Source organism: Accipiter gentilis, chromosome 23, assembly GCF_929443795.1.
Source record: "Accipiter gentilis chromosome 23, bAccGen1.1, whole genome shotgun sequence".
Lineage (NCBI taxonomy): Eukaryota > Metazoa > Chordata > Aves > Accipitriformes > Accipitridae > Astur > Astur gentilis.
The window spans coordinates 3,284,671-3,298,206 of record NC_064902.1 but is presented as its reverse complement, the minus strand read 5'-3'; the positions used below and the strand labels follow the sequence as shown (position 1 = coordinate 3,298,206).

The following is a 13,536-nucleotide window of genomic DNA, read 5'->3' as shown; positions in this document are numbered from 1 at the left end:
CCGGTTTTTGCTGTGCACCTCTGAGAAGAATTTGCCTCCATTTTCTTCACTTCAGATTACCCAAGACTTCCATTAAATCCCCTTTAGCCTTGTTTTCTCCACACAAGGCAAACCCAGCTCTCCCAGCCTCTCAGGTCGTATGCTCCAGCCCCCAGACCATTTTAGTGACCCACTGCAGGCCTCCTGCCAGTTTGCGATCTCTCTTGTGCTGGGGGAGGGAAGTTGGAGGGGGGCACAAAGCTGGACACATCGCTCCAGATGCAGTCTCACGGCTGCTGAGTAGAGGGAAATAGCCACACCTGACCCACTGGATACGTTTTCACTAACTCAGCCCTGACAGGGCTATTTCTCACAGGTGCGGGGGGACACATTGCTCGCTCTCATCGAACCCCCGAACACTTTTTTTACTAGAACATATCCAAACCAGAGCACCCTCGCGCAGATTCGCTCAGCAGTCATAACCACAGCGGAGGAAAACGCAGCTTTTCGTTCATACCGCTTCGTTTTTCACGGGTGCCACGAACGGCCCTCACCCTTGCTGGTGTTTTCGCACACTCGTCACACACGGCTACGGCCTGTGGAGACGGGGGGTGGGCACCGCCTCACCCCCCCCCCCTCCCACACACACACCCCGCGCCCGGCCGCCACAAGGAGAGCGCGGCGGGGGCAGAGCGGGGGCAACGCGGGCGCTGCGCCACAGCAGCAGAACCCTCTCGCTAACGCGGGCGAACGGGCGGGCGGGCGGGCGGTCGCCCACCACAGCCCGCCCCGCTCCGCCCGGGTTCCGTCGAAGGGTCTCACCTGCCCGCCCGGCTGACAGGACCGGCCAACCCCGCCTCAGGCAGAGCCAACCGGCCCGCCGCGCCTACGTAACCACCCGCCCCGGTCACGCGGGCGAGGCCGGGTGACGTCACTCCGCCGTGCCGCCCGGCCATGCAGGAAGTCGAGAGCGGGGAAGCCGGTGAGCGGCCCGCGCGCGCGCCGGTTGCGCTGCTGCTGCTGCTGCTGCTGCTGGTGGGGGGGGAGGGGGTCCCCGCTGAGGGCGGCTCGCGCTTCCCGCCCTCACGGCTCCGGCTGCCCTCGGGCTCCGCGCTCGGCCCTGACGCCCGTGGAGGTCGGTGTGTCCCCGGGGTCTCGGGTCCGGCCCGGGTTCCTGGGCGGGAGAGCCCTTGCTTTGGGACGGGAGCTGGGGCTCCAGTCACGAATAGGCGGGCGGGGGCCGGGTCGTGTGGTGCGGCCGTCGTGAGGAGCCAGGGAGAGGCGGCGGCGGCGGCGGGCCCCGCAGCAGGGCCGGGCGGCCTCGGAGGTGCGGGGTTGCGGAGCGGGTTGTCGCCAGGTGCCGGGGGCCGCCTTTTTGTGTCAGTAACGTTGTCAGAAATAGGGCAGGCTTGCTTTGCCCCCGAAGTAGGCTTGATAACGGGCACTAGCCACGAAGCAGCTCTTCGGAAAAGGTGGTGCTGGGAAATAGTAATTTCCTTTGTCACCTGGATAGAGAGGAGGTCTTCAAAATACTCAACTCCGGACCGCAGAATAAAAAGCTTTGTAAAAAAGCCTGTGGATTTGGGGGGATTATGTGAATTTGGCTTAAAACCTGTAACTTCACGATAGTTAAACTCTCGTGTTACTGTGTAACTGATGCTGTTAAACTGCTAACCCTACTTTTGGAACAGATTAATTATGCCTGTCAAGGTAAAGACAAATATTAAAAGTCCTGGTGTTCTTTTCACTTCATATCGTCCTCCATTAGGTCAGTTTTAAATGCCTGCATATTTAAGAACAAGTGCTAGAACTTTGGGCTAGTGATAGTGCGTCTATACTTTGGGTTATCCTTGCTGATGATTACACTTGTTCAATTTCCTACCAGTCACAGAATTTAGGAGTGTCTAAAACATACTGCTACATCTTTTCACTTCAAGCACATTTTTCAACTAGGGCCTTTTGAAACTCCAAGTTTTTTTCCACATTTAAGATTTTGGATTTTTTTTTTTCTAAATATTCATTATATTCTCCCAGTGACTGTTATTACTATTAGAAGCTGTATGTGAGTTTCAGTATGCAAGTTCTATGAAATGTACACATTTCATCTTTTATTTCAGTATTCTAAAATCTGTTGCACAAATTTACCTTGGCTTATTGATCTTGCATTAAGAAAGCATGTAAGTGAATATATACATCAAAGTACATTAAAGAATGTTTTCAAAATTGTCAATACATCAGAGGTGATTGTATGCGCTTCTCTGCATGTGCATAGCATAGTGAGGCCCCCTGTTTTTATTCCTTCAGTTTTACAATAACTCTTTAGGTACAGTAATAATGAAAATAAGTAGGGTGTTAAAATTCCTTCCCAGTGGATGCTTTTAGGCTGGTATTTTCAGTGTACATTACTCGGGTACTACTGGGTACTATCAGCTGGCTTCTTGGTAATTTAGAGTGTTTCACAATACACTTCAGTGTTGGGTATGCCATGTACTTGGGGGGGAGGAGGGAAAGCAAAATGGAAACTACCTGTTTGTAAATTTGAAAAAAAGACGAAAAAAATTCGAAATGAGTAAACTTTTAGTTACAGTAGAGCTTGTCTGGCAAGGAAAGTAACAACTTTATGTTGCATTTTGTTAATAATGTTTTTTCTTAAGCGTTAAATACCTTCCCAAGCTTCTGAAAAAAGGGGGACAGGGGATTTAATGGATTAATATTGACTAGGCAGCTACTGAACCTTTGAATAGAAGTTTTATTATGGAAGCCTTGGCATCGAGTACCATGTAATCTGACTCTTACTGCTAACATCTATATGACAAACAATCGTTTGTCTGTTTTATGATAAGCTTTCTGTGACATTTAGTTGCAAAATAAAGATTTTGTAAGACTTAAGACCTATGTAGTAGTAAAAGTTCAATGTTTGCTAGTTTATGTTATTACTACTACATCCTACACGCAGAAAAAGTTTATGAAAATGGGCAGAAAATTCCATAGTTAGTTCTGCTGCTTATAGTTCTAGTACTTGCAAAGTTTCAAGAAACCACCTGATTTTTTTCGTGTTAATAAAAGGAGATTTGAGACGTCTTTCAAGTAAGCTATCAAAGTTCACGCTGCCACAAATTACAGCTGCTGTTAAAAATTAAGAAAAATTTAAAAACAAAAGGGGGGGGGGGGGGGATGACAAAATGGTGTATTTCCAATATGCCAGGTGAAGCAAGACATCGTGACAGAACTGAAACTTTTAGCTTTCACTATGAAAAATATGCAAACCCTCAAGCCTATACCCAAAAAACCACATTACACAACTTACCAGCAAGTAAGGAAAGCATTTACAGTAGAAGGAGATAAACTGAATGTAGAAGCTATAGCTGGGTTACACTGAAGACTTTGTTTAAGCAAGTATTGTGTAAGGAAAAGCATAACTGTGTCTTTCTCTCAGAGAAGAGCTGGCTATTTGGCAGTTATTAAAAAAAAAAAAAAGGAAAGAAAAAAACCCCCTCTTGTTCCCTTCCCCCTGTTCTGAAAAGCATGTAAGCTCTGTTTTTGTTACACAAGTGACTTCACAGGACAATAAATGGAACTGTTCAATTCAATCCAAGCTACAGTACAGCAAAACTCTAGAGCATCTATTTAGATGGATGTCAGCTAATATAGCTATGCTGGGAACCTTATTCTGACTTTCCTTTATGTAAAATCCTACCATTGATCCATGTGTACAGGTAACAGGTATATTGTGAAGGATCAGTAACAAAAGGCAATCACGTGGGGTTATGTTGTGCAAACTAAAAAATTTAGTCTTGAAGGATTAGTTAGTTGAAGGAATCATTTCAAGATTGTTTGAGTTCAATTGATTGATTTGATAAGCACTGCAAACAAAATCTAAATCAATAGCTGTGGATCTCCCTTCTGGACTTAGGAAACCGCAGTTCCTAGCTTGGTAGATGGATGTGTTGTGATAGATATGAGCATATGGACATATCTTTTTGAAGAGTTTTAAAACCATTATTTTAAAATCTTATTTTTGATATGTAACAAATCCTTGTTTTGCAACATTTATGCTTATCTTAGCTAGGTAGTCAAAGGCAGAATGGAATGCTTAATAGGAGGACCTTCCCTCCCCCTGATGTATATTTGAATACTCTGTGTCATGGACTGTGTCTCTGAAACTTGCATGTTAATATGTGTAGGTATAGACATGAAGAGGAGTACTAACAGTAAGTAAAGGAGATTCTTGAGGGCAATATTTTTATTTGATGAGTTTTCACGAAAATAAGTAAGTTGAGCTGAATCGCCTCACAGTGAAGTCAATGCTGCTGCTAATGTGAGCAAGGGGACTGTTTGGCCTAGTTGAAGTAGAGACTTGTGATAGACCAGTTTAGATGTTTTACTCCTCCTTCTCATGCAGTGTCTAAAATTCTGAAATTTTTAAGTGCTTTGAATTGAAGACTTATGTGCTTATATTATTCAGCCAATGTGGAGTAGTGATTTGGGTTATCAAAAAAAAAAAATACTCCCCATAGACAAAGACCTTTAGGAGAGAAGAACTGTAAGGAAGTAATCCAGACTTCTGCATCACATTGACTTTCTGATGGCTAGTACAACTGTTAAGCAAGTTCTAGGTTCTGTTTCCAGCTTTGCCATTTACTGGCTGCAAGACTTTCCTTGCTTTTAGTTTCACTTTGCTAGCTTTACTTGGTAATTTGTAAATGCTTTATGAGTGTTCAACTCTCACCACAGGCTGAGAGTCAAGACCTAGCTAAATGAAATGTTACTTTGGATTTTAAATGCTATCAGAACTTAAATAGTGCTAATAGGCTTTTCGATGGATTTCTAGATAACAGAAGGAATGCAGATACGGTGTTTAGCTTTTTGTTGTTTTTATCTGTAGCAGCACAATACAAGATATAACTCAGGAGTACATAGTTCAGGTGTAGTATTCTAAGTAATGGGAGAAATCATGGAATGTCTGTCAGGAGATCAAATCCATCTAGGCAGCGTGGCCAAACCACATAGATTTGCCTTTCATCATTTTAAGTACAAGAAATTGGAAGGACTTTGCTTGGACTGAAAGAACCTGTGATCAATGATTTTAAAGATTGGAGTTAGATGTTCAGAGGAGTAAGGCTTTCTACACTTTAAGCCAACAAAATGTGTTTAAAAGAAGCTTTGAGTAGTCATGAGTAATATGATGAATTGTGTATATACTTATTAGGCATATCTGCTTTTACAGAATTCTGTTTAACAACGATCATTAACTAAAATCATGGCAGCTGCCAGTAGTGAGGTGCACCATCCTGTAGATTCTGGAATATCAAAGCTGCAGTTTGCTCCTTTCAGTAGTGCCTTGGATGCAGGATTCTGGCATGAACTAACACAGAAGAAACTCAATGAGTACCGATTGGATGAGACCCCAAAAGTTATCAAAGGATACTACTACAATGGTAGGTAGAAACTGAACACCTTGCTTAGTAGTTTGGGTTTCTCCTGTTATTCCTCTAAGTATTTGTGTAACATATTTTAGGTATTTTGCTGAAACACTAGAAAACACAGCTGGGTAAGCTGTGAATTCTGGTGCGTCTGTGGGTAATTTATAACTTATGTTAACAAAAAGAGGGAAGTTAATCTATGTATTTCAGTTTAAAAGAAGCATGTTGCTGCTTTTTGTCCAGGTGATCCTTTGGGTTTGCCAGCTCGCTTGACATTGGAGTTTAGTGCCTTTGATATGTAAGTACATACTGTGGTTTACCCTAATTCATATGTGAAGACGCTTTCCTTGCATAACAGTAACACTTTGATATATAATATTACTTGGACAAATTCTACATGAAAATAAATACACATTTTCATGAACTTTGTAGTAGTGGAGAGACTGCTTTGAGTTGCAAACATTAACTTGCTGTGTCTGAAGTAGTGTATTCGTCTGAAGGGCCAAGTTTAAAATATGCTGGTAAGTCTCAAATTCACTCACCGTTTATATATATATATGTTTATATAAAATACCATTTTTTCCCATTTCTTCAGCTCTTCTGCGTAAGGGAGGATATTTCAGTCATCTGACTTCTGGTCAAATTTTTCCTTAGATCTTTATTTATTGAGGATTCATCATTACACTTAGGATCTCAAAATAGTTTTTACAACCCCCTAGTTGTTACATTGTAATATCTTCCAAAGTATTTAACATTTATGACTGGAATTTTGTACTTTGGCCTTTACCCACAAACTGAAAGGTAAACCAAAGCTGCTCAGTATACACAGCAAAAATGAGATGAGGAGAAATATTTTTTCCACATGGTTTTCATTTCCAGCAAATGCCTAAGTTAGTATAATTAACATAGGAACAGATGTCTTTGTAGTTAATGTCTTGTTTGTTTTAAATTGGTGGATTATAAAGTTGTAAATCACAGAAGTTACTTTATCTGTCTTGCTTTGTGAGAATGTTAGGAGCCTAGTGAGGCTTTGTGCATTTTGAGGTAATTCCTTCGGAGATATTATTCCCTTCATTTTTATGTAAAAACTTTTAGGTGCAATACTGAAAGCATATGCAGCTAAGTGCAATTGGGAGAAACGTGTGACATTGGAAACAGGAATTTCAGATTAGGAAAAAAAATGGATGGTGCTGTAGTATTTGAACTCTCAAACGTTGTAACAAAAATAAAATTATGAAAGATCCATTTATGTAGTGTTTAATTATTCCTTCTACTGTAGTAATTTTCTGTATTTCTGTTTCTGTTCTTTAGGTGGTCAGTTTAGATGATCATGAAGAGTTCCCTTTTAGCTTTAAAAATTTTTGGAAACTACATCATGTGTATTTATTATGTAACTCAAACATTTGCTGTATTTGAGTTTTAACAGTGGTCAGAAACATCAGTTTGGGAGAATGATGTTAAAGGAGTCAATGAAATCAATCAGATCTATAAATTAAGGGAATATTGTATGTTTTTTTACCTGTTTTACATTCAGAAAGGTGGAAAAATAGATACTGAGTTTGCAAACAGCAGCTTCTCCAGCTGATGATGTTACAAACTATAAAAGCTACTCAATCTTTTGCCTGGTTTAGTCTTCCTTTGGGATGTTTTTTAAACACAAAATTTTAACTGATTAACTATGTGAATAAAATACTGACATCTAAAGTTCAGTCTTAATAATTTTTTCTTAGTGAAAATCGCATTTGTCATGGACAGTTTGTATTTGAACAGAATTTTTAGGTCTTCAATCTGTGATTCATTGCCACCTTGCTTAGAAATAATACAGATGCCTGATATATTGTATACGTAGACATGTATTTGCATGGGTATACCAATCCATGTTCAATAAAGTATTATGATCATAAAAATGTTTTCATTAGAACTGTTGCTAACTTTTGTTACTGTGCGTCATCATTTGACAATTTCAGGGCAACCTTACACCATAGGATAGCTGCTGCTACTACTGCTGATCATGTTAAAGGTCTTAGTATCCAATTCCCAGAGGTTTCTTTCTTTTATTCAGGAATGCTTCAATACCAGCACGTTGCTGTCCTGCTTTCGGAACATTGTATAATACCAACACTTTTGAGACTTTCAAATCCTGTGATAAGAAATCACTTCTGGAAAAAGAAGCAAATGAGGTAAGATTAAAAATGTGGTAGAAAGGATTTGGAAATAACCAGTGAAGTTCTCTACAGTCTCTGCCCCAAATATTGGAGATACTGTCCATAGTCACCTATGTAATTGCCTCAGGATTTAACTTATTCTGGAAGGAGTAGTTTGATGTTTGCTTTTTACTGCTCTTTACAAGAGAGTAGTAAGTAGCTAATCATACTTCGAGGACTTAATTCAGTGTTCTACTAAGCCACATTTTAAGCCTAACAGTGCTATTGGAGCTGCCAGTGACTTGAGTTCTGTAAAGCACATTTTTAAAATTTGTCTTGACACCCGGAAACCAGTAAGTGCCTGGTTTAAACTTTAGATTACTGCAATACCTCAGTGTGACAAAGTGATGGGGAAGCTCCAGAACAGCAAGAAGACTGAGATAAAGCAAAGAAAAGGTGGCTTTCAAAGGAAGGGGCTAGTCTGCTTACACTGTAACTAACTAAATTAAATGTCATGGCTTGGTGAGAAGGGAAAGTCAAACTAAGGCAACATTTTACTTTTTGAGATACTTCACTTTGACCAGTCCTTGATTCCTTTAATTAGATTGATTGTCTGCTGCTGGCCTTCAGTAGCAAAGTTTTCATGTATATCTTCACTCAAGGCTATGAATTTTTTGTGTTCCTGTGGCCCAGTACTTCCCTGCCAGTGGTAGGTACAATGCAATATCTATCTTCAGGGAAACTGGGAAGGCCAGAATGCTTTATTCACTCTTGTATTTTTTTGTTTGTTGTCGTGGTTTCAGCCCAGCCGGTAACAAAGGACCACACAGCCACTCGCTCACTCCTCCGCCCCTCCTCCAGTGGGATGGGAAGGAGACGGAGGAGAGAAAAGAAAAAGAAACTGGAACCTCGAGGGTTGAGATAAAGGCAGTTTACTGGGACAAACACAAAGAAATTACAAAACCAACAACGGCACTAATGGAAAAAAAGTATACAAAAAGAGTGATGCACAGTGCAACTGCTCACCACCTGGGACGCGACGTTCCGCCACTTCCCCCACCGAAAACAGAGACCACCCCCTGGCCTGCTCCCCATTTATATAATGAGCATGATGTCAAATGGCATGGAATAGCTCCTTGGCTAGTTCAGGTCAGCTGCCCCGGCTATGCCCCCACCTCCCAGGTTCCTGTAAAAATTAACTCTATCCCAGCTGAACCCAGGACATTTGTTTTGGGGTCTTTTGAGACGAAGATCAAACAGGTCTGCGTCATACAGGTATTACAGCTTCTTGTCTCACTGATGTGAAGTGTACTGCCTTCTTCCAAGTCTCCATTTTTTTGGTCAAATTTCCTAGTAGTTTATTCACATATCTAGTATCCATAGATCCCGTGAATGAAAACTGTGAGAGTACAGTAAAAGGCTGTATTCATATCACAGTATGTTTGTCCTGGTTTCGGCTGGGATAGAGTTAATTTTCTTTCTAGTAGCTGGTACAGTGCTGTGTTTTGGGTTCAGTATGAGAAGAACGTTGGTAAGACACAGTCAGCTTCTCATGCCCAGCCAGCAAGAAGGCTGGAGGGGCACAAGAAGCTGGGAGGGGACACAGCCAGGACAGCTGACCCAAACTGGCCAAAGGGGTATTCCATACCGTGTGACGTCATGCCCAGTATGTAAACTGGGGAGAGCTGGCCTGGGGGGTTTGCTGCCTGGGAACTAACTGGGCATGAGTTGGCAAGTGGTGAGCAATTGCATTGTGCATCACTTGTTTTGTATATTCCAATCCTTTTATTATTATTGTTGTTATTACCATTATTAGTTTCTTCTTTTCTGTTCTATTAAACTGGTCTTATCTCAACCCACGAGTTTTACTTTTTTTTTTCCTGATTATCTCCCCCATCCCACCGAGATGGGGGGGTCATGAGTGAGTGGCTGCGTGGTGCTTAGTTACTGGCTGTGGTTAAGCCACGACAATGTTCTATACTGTGCTAGTGTTAATAGTTCATATACATAAGAGACTGTTCCTGATAGTTTGTTTTCTTTTGTTTTGTTGTTTGCTCCGTGCTTGGTGCATGAACTAAGGCTCCTCGTGTTCCCCATCTTCCATAATTTTTTGTGTTAGAGAGTGCACGTCTGTGTCTTACCTTTAGAATCCTTTTAATATAGATAACAGCGTGGATGAGATCAGTTAGGAAAAGATCACAGTGTATTACCGCAAATGTTAATTTCAGTATTTTAAAGGTAGCTGGAAGAATTGAAGATTTCTGCAGCTGTTCTCATGCTGCCTTGGTGTTTTGTTTCTCTGTCCTTTTTCTTCCTTCTTGTCCCCACAATCAATGACAGATATGGGAATCCATAAAATCTGGAGCTGCTCTTGAAAACCCTCTGCTCTTGAACAGGTTCCTGCTGCTGACGTTCGCAGTGAGTAATGATTATATGTCTCATACTTACAGCATTGTAGTGGAAATGATGAAGTAGTTTCTTTTAAGGGGAAATGCTGTATTAGTATTAGCACATTAAATGTTATCAGGATCATTCTCAGACATCTTAAAATGTCTGAAAACATTTTAAAAAACCCTAGTAAGCCATTCTTATGTACAGGTAAAAAATATTTTAGGATGCATTCTTTAAAAAATGCTGGTGCCATCTCATATTCTTTTCTACAAATGTATAAGATCATCAGATGGCCTTATCAATACTAGTAAAAGTAGAGTAGCTGTTTCATGTTTAACAAACTGAAAGTTTTAATAAATAATGCTCCAGCTAGCAAAAATGGAAGTATTGTACACACATTCACTGTTTAATTCTTAAATAAAACCAAATACAGAGAAGGGAAGTCTTCTGGTATTTTTTATTTTCTAAAATCATGACACAGTCCCTTGTGAAGTGAACTATGGTTAGTATCATCAACCATCAATTATGATTAGTATTCCAAACCATAATTTACTTTGGTTTATATCCTCATTATCTAATTCTATAACATTTTTTTTCTAGGATCTAAAAAAGTATCATTTCTATTACTGGTTTTGCTACCCTGCTCTCTGCTTCCCTGATGGAATACATATAATTCAGAAACCAGTGTGTCTTGGTGACAGATTCACATTAAGTCAGGTATTCAAAATACTAACTGTTATGAAGTCTGTAGCACTAAGCGGTTTTGCGAGCTGTAAAATGTAGTATTTTTGATAGCATATACTGAATTAATTTGAGAATCTAATTTCTTTTAAAATCTTCACTTTTCTTATTTCCATGTGGGTTTTTTGGTTTCCTATTTTTTTTTGTTGTTGTTATTGTATAAAATCTCTCATCTTAACATAACTTCAGCTTTATTCATTTCGATGCAAATGTGGCAAACAGTTCTTGAAGAGCTGGTTATGTTCAGTTTATTTTTTATATACAGCTTATTGAATATATAGCTATGTTTTTGAAACTCATGTTTTTAAGAAACTTTTTTAAAGTGGCATCCCCTGGCAGAGCTAAGTCATTAGCAATTACAAAATTGTTAATAAAATGCATGATTGGACCAGAAAAAGAAGTGGATAGGGAAGACTTTTTCTTTAGGAGAAAAGTTAACAACTTTTTGTAGTTTCTTTCATATTACAATGGAAAAGGACAAAAAAAATCAAGTTGCCCACATGTGCCTTTTTGCTTTGACAGAAGTTAATGGAAAACCTTGAATGGCTTTTTAATGGCATAATAATTAATGAGAAATAGTTTGGGATTTTTTCAGTGGAAAAAATACTTAGTTCCCTTCTTCTCAGAAGACCCTCGTTAGTTCTGTGGTAATAAATAGTATAAGAATACCTGTCATGATCTAAAGAGAGTTTCAACTGAACACTGAAAATAGATATAACAAAATAAATTGAATGGTACTCTGTTTTTTGCTAATAATAGACGGACAGATTTACTTTCTTATACAGCTACTGTGACTATCAGAATGAGTTTTTATCTGGTTTAATTTCTATTGGTAGATCAGTTTGTGACAGCAATAGCAGTGCTCCTGTTTAAATTTGCATTGACAAATGCTGTTTTAGCAACTGAATTTTTGATCTCTGTTATTGTGGTCATAATGGGTTTCAAAACTTCTGAATATGCTATATTCTAAGATTGAGTGAACTAGCCTTCCCAGATGCTAAAACACTTTCTGTGGTTCTGTATAAGATTATGAAAACTCTTCATTACAGTTGTCTTTTTTTGCTTTTAGATTCAAGCACTTCAGAAAGCATACGATGAGCTTTGCCACAAAGAGGGGGTTACAGCTTTGCCTTATTTTTTAATCAAGTATCATGACAATTCTGTCGTGATATCTCCACTGAAAAGGTGGGATGGTTTCTTTCAAGACCAAGGGGGAAAGGTAATGAGAATTTTATGTCTTTTTATAACCTACAAATGTTTAATTTACAGATTGTTTGAAAAACGTCTATAATACTGAGCTGGGCACAATGGTTGGCCAATGCATAGACTGGGTAAATAGCTGAAGATCAGCAGCTTGGATTGATTTTTGTGTCGAGTCAAGCTTCTCTAGTAGTTCTTACACAAAAGCCTGGTTATGTCAGATTAACAGTCAGCTTGAAAAAAAGGTTCTTCATGCTCTCATTATCAAAACAGAAACCACATAAGTTTATGAGTTAGCGTAACGATTAAAAGTTTTCCAACCACTTTACCTACAGCTATGTACTAAAAATTGGTACTCATATTTTATGTATATGTTGGTTGTGGCAACAGTAATCAGGGAATACTATATGGGAGTTTTCAAATTTCAGCATGTGTTTTGCAGCATGTACATGTTATAACATGAGAGCTTGGGATAAAAATTGCTGGGAATCTGTATGTTCAAGGTAATGCTTTGTAATTTTGGAAGATAGATGGGTTGTGCACCAGAAGAGGCTGGGATGTTTTTTCTGTTAAATGCAGAGACCATGCATGTCCTTTAAGCATAAAGTGAGTACTGTCCATTGCTTTCAGTTAGGGAAGAATTATAATGATTCATGAAGCAGATGTCATCACAGCAAGAGTTGACTTGCTTGATTGGCTTGCGTTTATATACACTGAATTCTGTTTTGGATCATGTTGCTCAGCTGCTGAACTTTGCTAGGCCTTTCTGAATGCTTTACTGTCTTTATTTTTGGTGAACTTCAAACTTCTTTTAAATTTTGCTTGTCATTGAAGTGTTAGGAAACAAAACTGAATTATGGTGAAGAGGTAAGAAGTGCAAAAAAGTTGTTTCTTTTTTTTTTTTTTTTTTTTTTTTAGGACATCTTGTCACACCTTATAAAAGTAATTTAGTTCTGTTTTATAATGCTTGATCTTCAATTATTTTTTTGCTTTTCCAAATTTCTTTTTCTGAAATTAAGACCTAGGACTACAGTTCTTTATAAAATAAGAATGTGAAGGTTGAGATTTTAAATCGCAGTATAACTACAATAATGGGTCACAGATAAGAGTATACTGAATTATATAGGGACATTGTCAATATGAGAGAAATCTGTAATCATCTGGAATATGTTTCTTCATTAGCATCAACTTTGGATGGAAGTGCCAAAATTTTAGACCTGTCAGATAAGATTCATTGCATCAATACTCTACTGCCTGTAGAGTTTGTATTTCAGTGAGCCAACAGAACTTGCTCCCCTGGAAGAAAAATATGGTTTTGCTGCTGCTGAGTTAATTTTCTGCTAGTTTATGAAATTGAATCAGCTTACTAAGGGGTCTTATGCCTGCTTGAGTCAGCAGTTGCAAAGCAGCAGCAGTGTACAGCTGGGAGGAGGGATGGGGAGTGGGCCCCTGTTTTTCCTGTCAGCATCCATTAGATTGGCTCATCTGCACTTCACACTGTTCTAGGGACACCTCACTGAGGTGGTAGAGTTGAGACTAGTCACTCTAAGTCCATCTATAGGCAAAGAAGCAGGAGGGAAGAGCTTTATAGATGTGAGACACAGGTATCACTAGTGATGGCCGAGTTCAGATTTTCAGCATATCTAAAGAGTAGGCAG

At 39.5% G+C, this 13,536-nt stretch overlaps 1 protein-coding gene across 7 annotated transcripts in view; it reads left to right on the top strand.

Annotated features, from left to right (window-relative positions):
* The first annotated feature begins 908 nt into the window (after positions 1-908).
* The window catches only part of ATG7 (autophagy related 7), a 131,575-nt gene continuing 118,947 nt past the window's right edge, over positions 909-13,536 (top strand). For 6 of the 7 annotated variants that reach the window (XM_049826778.1, XM_049826779.1, XM_049826776.1 and 3 more), the window contains exons 1-7: positions 1,030-1,114; positions 5,207-5,417; positions 5,646-5,700; positions 7,465-7,582; positions 9,887-9,964; positions 10,538-10,654; positions 11,748-11,897. In XM_049826778.1, coding sequence (XP_049682735.1) covers positions 5,240-5,417; positions 5,646-5,700; positions 7,465-7,582; positions 9,887-9,964; positions 10,538-10,654; positions 11,748-11,897 — 696 coding nt within the window. In that variant the 5' untranslated portion in view covers positions 1,030-1,114; positions 5,207-5,239. Of the gene's footprint in view, positions 962-1,029; positions 1,115-5,206; positions 5,418-5,645; positions 5,701-7,464; positions 7,583-9,886; positions 9,965-10,537; positions 10,655-11,747; positions 11,898-13,536 lie in introns of those variants that run through there. The other variant, XM_049826775.1, reaches the window with a different exon arrangement.